The 17,955-nt window shown below is 42.1% G+C and overlaps 1 protein-coding gene across 3 annotated transcripts in view; it reads left to right on the top strand.

Annotated features, from left to right (window-relative positions):
- LOC133662775 (chromodomain-helicase-DNA-binding protein 9-like) overlaps nucleotides 1–17,680 on the top strand; it is a 31,971-nt gene extending 14,291 nt beyond the window's left edge. The window contains exons 2-3 of one of the 3 annotated variants that reach the window (XM_062066918.1): nucleotides 12,008–13,664; nucleotides 17,171–17,680. In XM_062066918.1, coding sequence (XP_061922902.1) covers nucleotides 12,114–13,664; nucleotides 17,171–17,200 — 1,581 coding nt within the window. In that variant the 5' untranslated portion in view covers nucleotides 12,008–12,113 and the 3' untranslated portion in view covers nucleotides 17,201–17,680. Of the gene's footprint in view, nucleotides 1–9,013; nucleotides 9,094–12,007; nucleotides 15,127–17,170 lie in introns of those variants that run through there. The other 2 variants (XM_062066938.1, XM_062066928.1) reach the window with 2 other exon arrangements.
- Nucleotides 17,681–17,955: the final 275 nt, after the last annotated feature.

Genomic DNA, 17,955 nt, shown 5'->3' with positions numbered 1-17,955 from the left:
TTGACTAGTGTTTTTTTTGCTGTAGGTCCTCAATAACAGCAGTTTTTCTGTCATACAGGATGCTCTATGACTAGTGTTTCTGCATTAGGTCCTTAAAAACCACAGTGTTCCTGTCATACAAAGGATTTTTGACCCGTGTTTCACAGTTCATCCTTAAAAACAGCAGTGTCATTTAAAGGATTTTTTACTGCTGTTTTTCTTAAAAATAGCAGAGCCCTCGCGTTTATATGAATTACCTTTAGTGTTTTTTCGCAGTAGATCCTCAAAATCAGCAAATTTCCTGTCATATAGATGATCTTTGACTAGTGTTTTTGCAGTAGGTCTTCAAAAACGGCAGTGTTCTTGTCATTTAAAGGATTTTGGACTGCCGTTTTTCGCTGTATGTCCTTAAAAACAGCAGTTTTCCTGTCATATAGATGCTCCTTGACTGTAGGTCCTCAAAAATAGCAGTTTCCTGTTTTATAGATGATCTTTTACTAGTGTTTTTCCTGGAGGGCCTTAAAAACAGCAGTTTTTCTGTCATATAGATCCTCTTTGACTAGTGTTCCTGTATTAGGTCCTTAAAAACCGCAGTGTTCCTGTCATATAAAGGATTTTTGACTCGTGTTTCACATTGCATCCTTAAAAAACAGCAGTGTCATTTAAAGGATTTTTAACTGCTGTTTTTCGCTGTATGTTCTTAAAAATAGCAGATCCCTCATGTTTATATGAATTACCCTTTTTGTTTTTTTCGCAGTAGGTCCCCAAAATCAGCAGTTTTCCTGTCATATAGATGCTCTTTGACTAGTGTGTCTGCTGTATGTTCATAAAAACAGCAGTTTTCCTGTCATATACTGTACAGTATATGCTCTTTGACTATTTTTTTTATTTTTTTACTGTAGGTCCTCAAAAACAGCAGTTTTCACTGAAGGTGCTTAAAAAACAGCAGAGCCTTCATTTTATATGAAGGATCTTTGAATAGTGTTTTTTGTAGTAGGTTCTTAAAAACATAAACATTCCTGTAATTTTGAAGATTTTTAAAGTAGGTTCTTAAAAAAACAGCAGAGTGCTCCCTGCATATAGGAGATTTTTAACCAGTGTTTTTGCAGTAGATGTTTAAAAAACAGCAGTTTTCTCCAACAAGTGAGTCATGGAAGGGCAGGGAGGGTGAAGCTGTGCGTTGATATTATTGGGCATGTGTCGTCACGATTGTGCAGGAAACAGCTGGAAGCCGACACCGTGTGAAGGTTAGAGCCTTAGGGTGAGAAGGAAGATGTCGGGCCTGTAAAAAGGTTGGTTGTTGATTCAAGGCAAGTAAGTCAGCAGGTCACCTTGTTTTTGGCCCGCTTCCCTTCTTAATGACTTCCTAATTGTCTGACAGTATAACTCAAAAACTAATGATTTCCCTTCAAAATCATTTACTCAGACAGAAAGCATTAACTTTTTGTGGTCATTTTTGGGTAATTTTTCATTATTGTGAGACCTGTGGTCCATGCTGTAAAGCGCATTAGCACCACATACAGTACTGGAGTGGAATAGAAACATTAGAATAATATTTTACAACACATTTAAATCAGTCCCAGAGGTCAAATACTATTTTAATGACCAAAATTTAATTTTGGCTCTGGTATTTAGACTGTGTCGGTACTAATGAGCGTGTGTGGTTTGAAAGAGCACCCACACTGGTTTAAATGTAACTTAGATATTGGGTTTCACAATGTAAAGCGCTTTGAGTCACTAGAGAAAAAGCGCTATATAAATATAATTCACTTCACTTCACTATTGTGCAATTTATACCCCTTTTTTGTATACACACTGTGATACTCGACATCCATTGCTTTCGGTCTCCCCTAGAGGGGGGTGGGGGGTTACCCACATATGCGGTCCTCTCCAAGGTTTCTCATAGTCATTCCCATCGACGTCCCACTGGGGTGAGTTTTCCTTGCCCTTATGTGGGCTCTGTACCGAGGATGTCGTTGTGGCTTGTGCAGCCCTTTGAGACACTTGTGATTTAGGGCTATATAAATAAACAATGATTGATTGATTGATAGATTGATCCTGCACTCTTATATTAGGGCTGCACAATCACCGTATTTTTCAGACTATAAGGCGCACTTAAAATCCTTTTATTTTCTCAAAAATCTACAGTGCGCTTTATAACCCAGTGCGCCTAATGTACGGAATAATTCTGGTTGTGCTTACCGACCTAGAAACAATTTTGTTTGGTACATGTGTAATAAGTGTGACCAGTAGATGGTAGTCACACATAAGAGATATGTGTAAACTGCAATATGACGCCAGCAAACAACACCAAAACTTTAAATGTTCCATTGAAAATAAAGAACATTACACACGGCACTCAAAAATCTGTCAAAATGTTTTAGTATGACTTTGAAGCCGCACCGCTTGATGGATTGTCGGCCCATTACGGCTACCATAGTCAGAGATAGAAGTATGACTATGGTGTGTGTATAAGGACTGCAAAATGGTACCCATTAGCAGACATATTATCTGGCGTTTTTCTTCACAATATTATGCAAAACCAACTTTTCTTATCTTCTGGTACCTGCTGATGTGCATTTGAGATCTGCATAAGTCCTGAAAATTTTCGCACGTCCGCCACTGTAGTCCGTGCCGATGCCGTAGTCGATAAGCTTCTTATTTTTCACTATTTTCTTGTTCATCCTCTGCTGTTGCCATTTCTACTATAAAGTAGCGTAAAGTTGTAACTTATATCTCGCTATGGAAGCGCTAAAAACTACCAGTGTAGTGGGTTTACATTATTCACCCACGGAACTTTAGTTATTAGAGAGTTTCGGTCGGACGGTTTTTCACGGGACACATTTCCGCCGTTGATGCACTAGTGAGCCACGGATGAGGAGATGCTGCTCCGTTGTTGATTTAAGTAAAGTCTGAATGTCATTAAAACAGTTAGCTCCATCTTCTGACACTTCTTCCACTCCCGTCCTTGCACGCTACACCGCTACAACAAAGATGACAGGGAGAAGACGATGCCGAAGGTGAGCCACGTAAATAAGACCGCCCACAAAACGGCGCATCCTGAAGCGACTGTCAGAAAGCGACTTGAAGATGATCTGTAAAACATAATCTATGCAACATTTTGACCAAAGAACCACCATTACATGTTATGTAGACCAGTGGTCCCCAACCTTTTTGTAACTGCGGACCAGTCAACGCTTGAAAATTTGTCCCACGGACCGGGGGGGCGGCCAGGCAGTTGGGGGGGAATGGGAATTTTTTTTTTTTTTTTTTTGTCATAAAAAAATACAATCGTGTGCTTACGGACTGTATCCCTGCAGACTGTATTGATCTATATTGATATATAATGTAGGAACCAGAAATATTAATCTTCTTCTTTCGTGTATCGTCTTCATATGTCCATCTTCGTGTCGTGTAGCCACTCCCTCGTCTCAGGTACCACTTGGAAGAGGCCCTCCTCTGAAGGTGGTCTATGCCGGGAACAGGTCTGCTCAGGCTCCCCGCACTCACACGCTGCACTGTCTGTTAGGCCCCACTTCTTCATGGACGCTTTGAAGCAACCAACCCCTGTGCGAAGGCAGTTCAGGAGGGTCCATTGCCGGCGAGGTAGATGTTCTCCCTCCACGCCACCTCCAGGATCCTGGATGTAATGGTGTAGGCGTGTCTGTCCTGCTGACTCCCACTCCTGCTTCCATTCCGCTGCCAGCCAGGCTTTGGTTGTCAGATCCTCCGGGATGGAAATAAGCATCTCTTGTGCGGCCTGATTGTATGGGTGGCGGGACTTGAGTCTGCTTGGAGGTGTTGCCATGGTGGTGGTTTCATGGAGGATGTGCCAGCTGTGTTCCTGGGCTTTCCTTGCCAGGGCGAGGGTAGCGGCCTCTCGCCGTAGGCCGGCTGGCGCTATCCCTGCTAGGACTGGCAGGTAGAACACGGGGGTGGGTTTCAGGCAGCCACTTATGATCCGGAGGGCATTGTTGACGGCCGTATCGACCTTCTTGGCATGTGGGCTTCTACACCAGGTTGGGGCACAGTACTCCGCTGCAGAGAATACGAGGGCTTGTGTGGAGATACGTAGTACCTTGGCCGAGGCCCCCCAGGTTGTACCAGCTAGGCGCCGGATGAGTGAGACCCTTGCTGTTACTTTAGCCCTCACTTCATCCAAATGTTGTTTGTAGGACAGTGTCCTGTCCAAGCGTACGCCCAGGTACTTTGGGGCCTGCTGGAACTCCAGGGGTTTGTTGTCCACTAAGATCTCCAGCTCCCTTCTATATTTCTATAATATTAATAACAGAAAGAAACAACCCTTTTGTGCGAATGAGTGGGGGAGGGAGGTTTTTTGGGTTGGTGCACTAATTGTAAGTGTATCTTGTGTTTTTTATGTTGATTTAATAAAAAATATATATATTTTAATTTCTTGTGCGGCCCGGTACCAATCGATCCACGGATCGGTACCAGGCCGTGGCCCGGTGGTTGGGGACACTGATGTAGACCACAAGGAATTTTTTTAAATGTAAAAAAAAATCATAATATGACCCCTTTTAATGCCCCTTATAATCCGGTGCGCCTTTTGTATAGAAAAAAGACCTGAATAGACCCCCGCTCATCGGCAGTGCGCCTTATAATCCGGTGCGCCCTATGGTCCAGAAAATGCGGTAATCACATTCTAATTACGATTTTGGGCTGTCACAAATAAATTAGGACCAAAATTGTAGACCACAACAAAGTGTTTTCAATTTAGGAAAAAAAAAAACCTCCTTTTAATGTGCCCTATAATCCGGTGCGCCTTATATATGAAAAAAAAAAGACCATTCATCGGCAGTGCGCCCTATGGTCCGAGAAATACGGTAAGCTACAATGCTAGCATTTCACCAGCAACAGGTTAAAAACAAATTGTTCAAACTTACAGCTCCCACATTTGTGGCTGACTTTTTTTTTTAATAACAAAGCTGTCTTCTGTTAAATGGCGGACGTAAACACGGGGTTAGCTTATCCCGCTGGGGGGCGGGTCAGAGCATACTTGCCGACCTTGAGACCCCCGAATTCGGGAGATGGGGTAGGGGGGGATGCTTGGGACGGGGTTTGGTGGTAGCGGGGGGTGTACACTACCGTTCAAAAGTTTGGGGTCACCCAAACAATTTTGTGGAATAGCCTTCATTTCTAAGAACAAGAATAGACTGTCGAGTTTCAGATGAAAGTTCTCTTTTTCTGGCCATTTTGAGCGTTTAATTGACCCCACAAATGTGATGCTCCAGAAACTCAATCTGCTCAAAGGAAGGTCAGTTTTGTAGCTTCTGTAACGAGCTAAACTGTTTTCAGATGTGTGAACATGATTGCACAAGGGTTTTCTAATCATCAATTAGCCTTCTGAGCCAATGAGCAAACACATTGTACCATTAGAACACTGGAGTGATAGTTGCTGGAAATGGGCCTCTATACACCTATGTAGATATTGCACCAAAAACCAGACATTTGCAGCTAGAATAGTCATTTACCACATTAGCAATGTATAGAGTGTATTTCTTTAAAGTTAAGACTAGTTTAAAGTTATCTTCATTGAAAAGTACAGTGCTTTTCCTTCAAAAATAAGGACATTTCAATGTGACCCCAAACTTTTGAACGGTAGTGTATATTGTAGCGTCCCGGAAGATTTAGTGCTGCAAGGGGTTCTGGGTATTTGTTCTGTTGTGTTTATGTTGTGTTATGGTGCGGATGTTCTCCTGAAATGTGTTTGTCGTTGTTTGGTGTGCGTTCACAGTGTGGCGCATATTTGTGACAGTGTTAAAGTTGTTTATATGGCAACCCTCAGTGTAACCTGTATGGCTGTTGATCAAGTATGCCTTGCAATCACTCGTGTGTGTGTAAAAGCTGCATATATTATGTGACTGGGCCGGCACGCTGTTTGTATGGAGGAAAAAGCGGACGTGACGACAGGTTGTAGAAGATGCTAAAGGCCGTGCCTTTAAGGCACGCCTCCAATATTGTTGTCCGGGCGGAAATCGGGAGAAATTTAGGAGAATGGTTGCCCCGGGAGATTTTCGGGAGGGGCACTGAAATTCGGGAGTCTCCCAGGAAAATCGGGAGGGTTGGCAAGTATGGGTCAGAGTGGGTGTCATGTCCATGAGGAAGGAATTTTTTATTAATTTTTTCTCCTTTATGACGTCATCACAAGCAACTTCAAAGAAGTGATCCTTTGAACGCACAAGAACTACGCGTTCAAGTCGTATCATTGACTTCGAAATCAGGGTAACGTTTTGTTCTCCAATATGGTCATTTTGTCTTGACAGTCTCCCACCCGGATTGCAACAGGTGCTCAGAATTCTCAAAAATGCGAGGATTTGAATTTTCTGACTTTAAAATTGTACTGTTTCGACTTGCACTTTTTTCTGTATTTGAAAATGCCAATAAAAAAAGTTGGATTAAAAATGCGAGGATTTGAGGGTTTCCAAATATTAATAGGAAATGTTTCTGTTTGGGTTTTCCCAAACAAACCGGATTGCAACAGGTGCTCAGAATTCTCACAAATGCAAGAATTTGAGGATTTCCAAATAGTAAAAGGAAATGTGTCTGTTTGGGTTTTCCCAAACAAACTACCGACATCATTGCGATCACTGTCTGTCCGCGCAGGGCAATGACTGTCGCGGCGACGTCAGCCTCTTGTCATTTTCCTGTGGTCTGTGGTCGCCGAGCCCACGCCCTCAAAGAACCTCGTCTTTCCTGCGTCTCGGTCTCTGTTGAAATTCTGTCAGCTGTCTGACGTGTCCTGGCCGGCAGCTCTGTCGGTTGTCGAGCTCGGCCAGAGTAGGTGGGCTTGGAAAGAAAGAGGGGGTGGTGTTGTTGCAGGAAAAGGCACCTGCTGCCACTGGCTGGCAGTTGGCTCACAGCAGCAGCTGCTTTGCAGCACACATGAAAGACCTGCTGATAGATAATTGACAGGGTTGAGTTTCTGACCTAGCTATTATGTGGCTTCGGAGCGCCCCGTTTCAACTCGGCAGGGTGGGCCATTATGAAGTTCTACTCGCATGCTTTCGCCGCAGAAGCAGATGGTAGAAACTGAGGTTGGTGGGTGGGGGTGTAAGTCACTTGGAGTTAGTCATCTTTGGTAAGAATGATCAGTGTTAAAGTTAAAGTACCAATGATTGTCACACACACACACTAGGTGTGGCGAAATTATTCTCTGCATTTGACCCATCACCCTTGATCACCCCCTGGGAGGTGAGGGGAGTAGTGAGCAGCAGCGGTGGCTGCGCCCGAGAATCATTTTTGGTGATTTAACCCCCAATTCCAACCCTTGATGCTGAGTGCCAAGCAGGGAGTTAATGGGTCCCATTTGTATAGTCTTTGCAGTGTTTGCCATAAACTGCCAAGATACCTGTGGCGGTGGGGGCGTGGCTATGGGCGTGGTCACCATGACATCATCGAGTAATTTGCATAATTTACTACATTATTTGATTTTCTCTAAAAAGCCTCAAAAAATGTATACTTACTAATTAATAATAACAGTTTTGTTTTAAACGTCCATCCATCCATCCATCCATCCATCCATTTTACAATATAATTACAACACTTTATGTACATATTTATATACAGATTTGAACAATAAGTTATTCACTGAAATATATTTATTAATTGTGGTTCTTACAAAAAATATATCTTATAAAATATAAAAGCTAAAATGTCTCAAAGCTCTGCCCCTTTAATTAGTGCATACTAAATAATTTAACTTTAGCCTACTACTACAACCATATTATTTACCAGCAACATAAAGTGAAACAGAGGCAGAGGTGTCCTGCCACAGTCAGTAACAAATAAACAGAAAACAGTAGTGGTGGTAGATAGACACAGAGCTTCATCAAACATGTGATCCACTGAACAAAGAGCTCCAAAAATCTTGAACTTTAGACTGCTATCAGTTTTACTCCCTACACTTAACCATGTGTTTCCTACTGCCTGCAGACTTTGCACCCTTTGTTATATACACATGTTGTGTTTGTAATATAAATACATTTAATAAAGTCAAATACAAATAAGGCAACAAGAGAAGTATCCTACACTTCTCTTTTGTAAAGTAAATCTGAACAGCCTATATGGGCATCTACATCAACTATATGATTTGCCTGAGAAGCTGGAGAGGACCAAAAAAATATATATATATTTTTTAAATTAAGTAATTTATTTATTTATTTTATTTGTGGCGGACGTAATTCTTTCGTGGCGGGCCGCCACAAATAAATGAATGTGCGGGAAACCCTGCTTTGGTATGACTCGGCCGGGGTTTGAACTCATATGACTCAGCCGGGGTTTGAACTCACAACCTATGAGTTTTTGTTTTTAGGTAGCGACCATCTCCACAGTACAGGTTATCCCAAGGCCCGGTCCATACAGAGCAGGTTTACAATTAATTGAATAAATCGATTATAAAAAGCTTTTTATTTATATGTTGTTGCCTTGATTAATCGTTTACATCAGGCCTGGGCAATTATTTTGACTCGGGCGGGGCCAAATTTAGAGAAAAATATGTGTCTGGGGGCCATATACAGTCGTGGTTAAAAGTTTACATAAACTTGTAAAGAACATAATGTCATGGCTGTCTTGAATTTCCAATAATTTCTACAACTCTTATTTTTTTGTGATAGAGTGATTGGAGCACATACTTGTTGGTCACAAAAAAAACATTCATGAAGTTTGGTTCTTTTATTAATTTATTATGGGTCTACTGAAAATGTGACCAAATCTGCTGGGTCAAAAGTATACATACAGCAATGTTAATATTTGGTTACATGTCCCTTGGCAAGTTTCACTGCCATAAGGCGCTTTTGGTAGCCATCCACAAGCTTCTGGCAAGCTTCTGGTTGATTTTTTGACCACTCCTCTTGACAAAATTGCTGCATTTCAGCTAAATTTGTTGGTTTTCTGACATGGACTTGTTTCTTCAGCATTGTCCAGACGTTTAAGTCAGGACTTTGGGAAGGCCATTCTAAAACCTTAATTCTAGCCTGATTTTGCCATTCCTTTTACACTTTTGACGTGTGTTTAGGGTCATTGTCTTGTTGGAACACCCAACTGCGCCCAAGACCCAACCTCTGATGATTTTAGATTGTCCAGAAGAATTTGAAGGTAATCCTCCTTTTTCATTGTCCCAGTTACTCTCTGTAAAACACCAGTTCCATCGGCAGCAAAACAGGCCCAGAGCATAATACTACCACCACCATGCTTGACAGTAGTAATGGTGTTCCTGGGATTAAAGGCCTCACCTTTTCTCCTCCAAACATATTGATGGGTATTGTGGCCAAACAGCTCAATTTTTGTTTCATCTGACCACATAACTTTCCTCCAGAAGGTCCATGTGATGTCAAAAATTTACCAAACACAGCAAATTTTGAACGCGAAGAGTAAAAAAAACCACCTACAATCTGATACATCTGATATATCACTAAGCTTTAGAAATTTGTTGTAAAGATCTCCTACCGCGTCTGTCCCTGACACCCGCATTTCAGGCTGGCTGCTTTGGAAACACTTTGTGGAAACGCTCCCCATCCACACTGCTTGGTGTCTCGTCTGAGCTGCTGTGACTTAGATTATCATAGTAACTAATTAGATTACCATAGTAACTAATTAGATTACTATAGTAACTAATTAGATTACCATAGTAACTAGTATATCATGCAAAAGCGCAGATTCCAACCATTGAATTACTTTGTATAGTTCAAGACTTATGGTCATTTGAAAACATCACTGCACATCATAATGGCAGCTACATTTTCCATTTTAAAGATCTAAAAAAAATATTTGGGAATGTCCGGCGGGCCAGATTGAAAAGTTTAACGGGCCGCATGTGCCCCCCGGGCCTTAATTTGCCCAGGTCTGGTTTACATGATGGCGTCATGTTCACTGGCACTCCACTCCTCACCTCTGAAACCCCAATATCGCAAGTAAATTGATAACCTGTGAAAGGCTGCAGCGATTAATCGGTACAATCGCTTAGAAAAAAACTTTTCTTATATTCTATTGCTTCAATTAATCGTTTAATGTGCGTAACTCTGGGTTGTCAAACTTGTTTTCATTGAGGACCATATCAGTTATTTTACTGTTACTGTATTGCTTGTAACAGTAGGTAATATACAGTGCAGGCCAAAAGTTTTCTTTATTTTCATGACTATTTACATTGTAGATTGTCACTGAAGGCATCAAAACTATGACACCTGTGAAGTGAAAACCATTTCAGGTGACTACCTCTTGAAGCTCATTTAGAGAATGCCAAGAGTGTGCAAAGCGGTAATCAGAGCAAAGGGTGGCTATTTTGAAGAAACTAGAATATAAAACATGTTTTCAGTTATTTCACCTTTTTTTGTTAAGTACATAACTCCACATGTGTTCATTCATAGTTTTGATGCCTTCAGTGACATTCTACAATGTAATAGTCATGAAAATAAAGAACTAGTGTGTCCAAATTTTTGGCCTGTACTGTATGTATATAAATGTAGAAAATTCACTTCATGATATTATTACACAATTGCGATGCATTTGATTATTTTATTTTTTTACATACCCTGTAAAAAAATAGAATTGATTTTGCAATTGTGAAAAAACTAACAAACTGGCACCTAAGTCTTTAGAATTTTACTGTAAAATTTACAGTGGATTTTACAACATTTCCTATTGATGGAAAAACGATAACTATTTTTACAGTCAAATTCTGGTGACTAAGTTGCCATTGTTTTATCATATAATCTATAGTGTTTTTTTACAGTGTATTACTGTAAATGGAAAAACAGTACCAGTTTTTTAAGCCAATATTCTGGTGACCGAGCTGCCAGTTTTTACCGTAACATCAACTCTTTTTTTTTTTTATTGTGTACAATTTGCTGGATAACCTGCTTTAAAATCTAAAGTCAAATAGATTTGGATATTTATTTTAATTTTGACGAAAAAATATATGTGTAGTAATACAATACATGTTACATTATTAGGAAATTAGGTTTAAAATATATGTATTTGAATGCAGTTGGTCAAACCGGAAAGGACAAATACATTTAGTGAGAAAAGAAAAAGTACTTTATTGACGCACATTATTTCCACGCTTTTGTAGGCCACATTAAATGATGTGGCGGGCCACAACTGACCCTGGGCCTGGAGTTTGACAATTTTGGTGTATCTATTGAAAATTAATCAAATCCGAATGGCAATGAGTGCCCTGAACTTTAAATATGTAACATAGTTTTTCACCGCCGCTGCAATCGAGCATACACGAATGCCGTGGTTTGTGGGCGCTGTGATCTGTGACAGTGGAGAATTTTTTTTCATTTGTTTTATTTGTATGATAAAAGTACAATTTCAATGTTGATGTCCAGAAAAAAAAGAATGATGGTTATGGCTACCAAAAAAATATTGTTTATTTCAACTACTTTTCCTAAAATATGCATTGAGCCTAGAAAGTGTATTTACAGATTCCTTGATTAATCGAACAAAGTAATTGATAGTTTACTCGATTACGAAAATAATCGATAGTTGTAGCCTTAGTAATGGTACAAGTATTCAGATTTTACGGGCAAATACTGTACATGTAAACATTTCTTTGAATGTTCCGAACTCCTCTTTCCATTGTATTGAAAAGAATATTACTACCGAGAGGAGTTACCATAATGACTACATAGATGTAGCCCAAACTCCTATAGCTGACACCACCACTGGTTGAAGCCAATTACTAAACTTAATTTTGCCTCCAAATGCTTCAGGACATGATTAAACCGAAGTCACACAAATGAGCAAATCCTTAGCAAGATATAATCAATCATCCCCATCCATGAAACCACATTTTTTATTTATTTCTCAATCAATAAACTGTCTTACAGCATTTTACTTTGGCGGTTGGCAGCTTCATAGAATTTGACACGGGTAACTTTTTTTGGTTAAGTTTAGACAACCATCAAAAGAAATCCCAGTAGTTTTGGTTTAGTCCGCATGTCTGCGGGATGATTCAGCCTAACGTTTTTAATATTATTGCTAACTAAACTAATTTTTTTCTTCACAGGCACGTTTGAGATGATGCCATAGCTCCTTTTGCTGCCGTGGTTCCGCTGAACCAACCGGGATCCGCAGACCATTCAGAAGGTTCCATCGACTTTCAAAGCACCGCCATGGACTTTTTCGACGACCCCAACCTCTTTGGTGGGGGTCTGGAAGGGGTGGACGTCGACTGCTTCACCCCGGCGCCGTCGTTCGCGGACGAGCTCAATCTCAGCACTGACTTTGAGCCCATCCAAGTATCAGAGTCTCTTGGCTCGGGGAAAAGTCAGGACATGATGCTCCCAGCGTCCTCCACGTCCACCCAACAAGCCATGTCATCTTACAGTCAGCAGTTGGGTCACTACATTGGAAATAAGGCGCAGAATCTTGTTGGCCAGGCATTTCCAGGTCTTGTAGGTGCAGGTAGCGGAGGTGATGGCATAGTTGTAGAGCAACAGGGCCAGTACCGTAACGCCGCTGTGACCCAAGTACCTCAATCCAATGGGCTGTTCTTTAACAGTAGCAGCCCAATGTGGGGCAACCAGGACCAGAATGGGAACATGTACCATCCTGTGTCGCAACAGCAGCTTTGTCATCAGCAGCAGCAGCAGCAGCAGCAGCGACTGCACAACCAGCAGCTTCACGTCAGACAGCAACAAACACATCATCCACAGCACCACAGAATGCGCCAGCAGCTGCTGCAACAGCAAAGTCACCGGCAACAGCCGTTAAACCAGCGCCATCACCAACAAATTAACGCGCAGGCCATCCCCCTGGAGCACCATCACGGTTTCTCCTTCCACCAGGAGAGTCAGCCTCAAAGCCAGCAGCAGCGAGTTCACCAGAGTCCGCAACAGATCCAACACCACCTGACTGCAGGAGGAGCAAGATTTCATTCGGGTGTGCTGACAAGTAAGTCTTATGTGGATGGTCAAAATGACCCTCTGCAAGACACCGTGTCTTGCTTGCAACAGTGCGGCTACCAAATGGGAGCTCAAGACTTTGGCAGAGCTGTAATGACCAACAATAACCCACCCATGGATGCGTCATCCATTGTCCACTCACTGCCCACGTACTCTGTGAGTTCTGCCGCCACTTACCAACCGGCTCAGTACCCTGCCTACCCTGGCGAACCAGAAATGGCCAGTCTCAGTCAGCCGTCTATGTCCTCAGCCTCAGTGGCTGCGAGACCCGCCACCACCGCCGCTCCCCTCGCCGCGGCTCTGCCCGAGCTCCCGGGGGCAGCATGTCAGTTTCCGTCTGCGTCAGTTATAGGCCAGCAACATGCTAGGACCCCAGTTAGCCAGGCAGAGGAGTGTCCTTTCCGGGCTCTACGCTGTTCTGCAGAGACGCCAGGAAACAACAGGTCGTCTGAGATTTTCGGGGAATCAATGAGCTGCTACTCGAGCACGACCCGCCAGATGCCCTCTGAGCAGCCGCGAAGCTGCGGGGCCGCCAACACTAACGGATACCCGTCCCTCGGAGACAATCTACTGGCATCCGAGGCTCAGGATGTACATTTGGGAGGGGTTCTGGAGCCCCCTGACCTCCTGCCTGAATTACTGCCCCAGCTGGAGGCCGCCATCAGCCAGCAGGATCAATCCAACACCTCCTGGGTAGATTCGAACCAGGCGTGGGGTCCGGAGCACAGGACACCGCTACCTGTTAAGCAAAGAGAGGAGGTAATGTATATTTGTATTACTTCTAAATAATTGTGGCATAGTGGTCTTTAGAACAAATCTCTGGAGTTCGCAGGTTCTGTTTTATTTTCTGTGGGTGCTCTGGCATCCTCCTGTGGTCATTGGAAACTAAGGTGTCAATAGGTTTGAATGTGAATGTAAATGGTTAATTGTCTATATTTGCGCTGGGATTGACTGGTGTCCAGCCCAGGGTGTACCCAGCCTCTCGCCCAAAGTCAACTCGGATAGGCCCCAGTCTACTTGGGACCAGAATGAGACCAAGCGAAAAAAGCAAAGGATAGTTGAGGGATTTGTGTTGTATAGTGTGAGACGGTTCAAGTTGAAATCTGTTGAATCTGGTCCCTTATGCCGCGATCAAAGATGGTTGCAATGGCATAACTCTAGCAAGTAAACATCAAAAGAACATTTCTGTTTCTTGCCAGTGTATAATGGCACTGAATCTGACCCGTCGTGTAATGTTTAACTAGCTTGGCCTGATAAAACTTGTAGGGAATCAGCAGTCAGTGGTCTTGTTGAGCATGAAGGTAAAAGAGTCGCTGGAAATGTGTGTCATTAATGTTCTTGTCCAGCCTTGGCTTGTCAGTCTATCTGTCCCGTGCACCGACAGCAGGTCAGGCCTGATTAGGCTAAGAGCGGAGTGTCTTCAGGACTTAGCTGTAAGCATACTTAGGGCTATATCAAGATGTGGGTCAGGGCAAGCCAGGAGCACTCGCGCACCGCCTCGCCAGAGTATGGGGGAGGTTGCACACTGTTGTGGTAGCTGCCACAGTGTCCGGCGTGCGCATGTATGAGAGAGGCAGCCTGTAGGAGGAGGAAGGAGGAAAAAAAAAAAAAAGTGTGTGCTGAAGGAGAGCACTCAAGGGAGGGGGAAGGGGTCTGTGAGATGTGGAGAGCAGTAGCTCATGGAAAAAAAGACGGACAGCTTCGGAAAGGAAGGGAGGGAATGAGACAGCAACGGAGAGCAGTGAGTTGAGGAGGGGATAAAGGAGGAGGTGGGGGGAGGATGCTGGGTGATTTGCCTCAGCTGGCTCTAACAGGCTCCAGGCAGATCCTGGTTCTTTAGTTGGCCAGTTACCTAGCAGCCTCCGCACAGACCATCAGTGATGACACATGTCCAGAGGCAAAAAAGCCAGAAAAGTTTGATAACCGTCGCGGCGCGTGTGTGTCCTTTCCTTGACGGCTTCAATGTTGCTCAAAACTTAAAGGGGAACTGCACTTTTTTTTGTTTTTTTTGTTAGCCTATCGTTCACAATCGTTATGAAAGACATGATGACAAATTGACTTTTTTTAATGCAATCTATGTTGTAACTAAGTGAACATAAATTAAAGTCCGCTTATGCGTGGTCCTCTATTACGCCCGTAAAACCCAACAAATAACCATCCAAAAAGAACAATACCCCATTTACATTTTGTGACTTGAATATTAACCAAGTATTAGTGATATTGTTATCATAAGCGCTAACGCAGACAAACTATTTATAGCGTCGCCGTTATCACTACCGTGTGTGCCGATATTTACATCATCGAGTGCTATTCGCTTCCTTGATCCCTGGAAGTTTATAGTAGATCATAAATCATGCCTCTCACCTGGAGAGAAGAAGGCTGAGGACGTACTCCGACTTGCTCGTACACTTTGACAGCCAAATTAGACCCAGAAATGGCGAGAATGACACGATAAGACGCTTGGTCGCACCCTCCGTCTCTTTGTGAGGATGATGAGTCATTCTTTATGTAAATGGTAATTTTTGTACATCCTATCAGTCTGCATCCTAATGACTGGGGGGGTGGATAATCGATTTTTGAATGCATCGCAATTCGGACATGGACGATTATAAAATTGATTAGCTAATGTCAATCAAAAAATCGATTTCCATCCATCCATTTTCTAATGCTAATCCCTTTCGGGGTGACGGGGGTGCTGGAGCCTATCTCAGCTGCACTCGGGTGGAAGGCGAGGTACACCCTGGACAAGTCGCCACCTCATCGCAAGATAATTGATTGATTTATTGTGAATTAAGTAATTCAGACAGTTCTAAAATTTGGCTGAATGCAACGAGCGACCTCACTGAGAGATCCGACCAGCTCCTTCATTATTGGGCACTTATGTTCCAGTTTTGCACAAATTTCCATGAATTTAATAAATGTGATGGGAATTTCTTATTACAAATGCAGTGTTTTAAAAGTTATTTAGTGAAATTAAAATAATTTTAAACTGCATCAGTAAACATAAATTTAAAGATGCATCAATAATCGATTTGTATTTGAATCGTAGCTCCTGAATCGTAATAGAATCATGAGGTGCCAAAGATTCCCACCTCTACTAATGACAGCAGACATTGTACAGTAAGCGATGTTGTATTATGTTTGTTGGCTCTCAAAGTCTGCAGTAATCAGTGATGTTCTTCAAAAAAAAAAAAAAAAAAAAGAAACCAATGTGATGCGTTTTTTAAATTAGTACGCCTCATATGCTTAAAATTATCAAAATACGTAAATAATAAATGTGCTTGTTACAACATTAAATGTATACTTACAGCATGTATATAAAACCTTTTAATGGAGGTATTTGGATATTTTTCAAGGGCTTTATAGGCAGAATTCAGCGGCTCCCATAGGCTCCATTGTAAGCAGACTTTTGATCAAATATTTAGAATGCATAAAAAAAAAAAAACATCCGTTTTCATGTCTCTCATAATAATTGTCAACGATAGACAAATTTCCCAAAAAAGTGCAGTTCCCCTTTTGAGGAGACACGACAGTGTTCAGGTGCCACAATTCTAACTACAAAAGCACTCCTTAACCAGGCCCTACCTCCCAATCGTGAAGAATGATTAAAGGGGACCTATAATAATTTAATCTACATTTAAAACACCTTTTTTGGTCTGAAAGATATGTATTAGATAAACTGTACTTTGTAAATTTTGGAAAAAAGTCTCTACAAGATGTTAGATTCTGGAGGCGCTCCCAGATTGCGAATGAAACCATGCCCCGCTCTCTCAAAAAGTATCATAATTTATCTATTGAAAATGTACTATGTTTAAATATATATGTTGAAGTCGTCACCGGTTGATTGGCAACACTAAAATTGGCCCTAGTGTGTGAATGTGAGTGTGAATGTTGTCTGTCTATCTGAGTTGGCCCTGTGATGAGGTGGCGACTTGTCCAGGGTGTACCCCGCCTTCCGCCCGAATGCAGCTGAGTGACCCCAAAAGGGACAAGCGGTAGAAAATGGATGGATGGATGGAAGTCGTCACCGCTATTTACTTTCTAGACACGGTTTAAAACAAACTTTCTAAGCAATCTATAGCAGTCACCCGGTCACTACATTAGGTACACCTGCACACTTGCTGATAGATTCAGAGAGTGCATTAAAAAAAAGCTGTTTTGAGCAGCATTAATGTCTCTGCGTGTCACACATTGGTGTTACTATGCACATGCCAAGATTGTATGGACATTATACTTTATCCTACCTTTTTTGTGTTTCCTCACAGCCTGAAGCAGGGGAGCTCCTCCCCCTCTGACTGAGAGCTTGCCTTAAGGTCTAAATAAGTACGTCTACCCCGCTGTGACGTCACGACGTAGCCAGACTGCAAAACCCTGCCAAAATAGGCATCCAAAACGGTGTACAAGCCTGCGGCAAAATGCACAAACTTTATGATTTGAAGCTTTAGCACTGTTTATCTGTTTGATTGATTGATTGAAACTTTTATTAGTAGATTGCACAGTACAGTAACACTAAATGGTAACACCCGGATGAGTTTTTCAACTTGTTTAGGTCGGAGTCCACGTTAATCAATTCATGGTACAAATACATACTATCAGCATAATACAGTCATCACACAATAGAACCTTTATTTAACCAGATAAGAAAACCCATTGAGATCAAGATCTCTTTCACAAGGGTGACCTGGCCAAGAGGTCAACAGCACATGTCACAGAGCAGTTTCAAAATAAATACATTAAGACATACATTTTAAAATACATAACATACAAGTTAATCATCAGAGTATATACATTGATTTATTTACATTATTTACAATCCGGGGGGTGGGATGTGGAGGGGGTTGGGGTGTGGGGGTTAGGTTGGGTTAATATCAGCACTTCAGTCATCAACAATTATATCATCTGAGAAATGGACATTGAAACAGTGTAGGTCTGACTCCGTAGGATATGTACAGCGATCTGTGCAATCTACTAATAAAAGTTTTAATCAATCAATCAATCAATCAATATTGGGAATCGAGATATTGTCGGCACCGATATCGGCCTTCTTTTA

The sequence above is a fragment of the Entelurus aequoreus genome, linkage group LG02 (assembly GCF_033978785.1).
Source record: "Entelurus aequoreus isolate RoL-2023_Sb linkage group LG02, RoL_Eaeq_v1.1, whole genome shotgun sequence".
NCBI classification, from domain to species: Eukaryota; Metazoa; Chordata; class Actinopteri; order Syngnathiformes; family Syngnathidae; genus Entelurus; species Entelurus aequoreus.
This window is presented reverse-complemented; position numbering and strand designations above follow the sequence as displayed.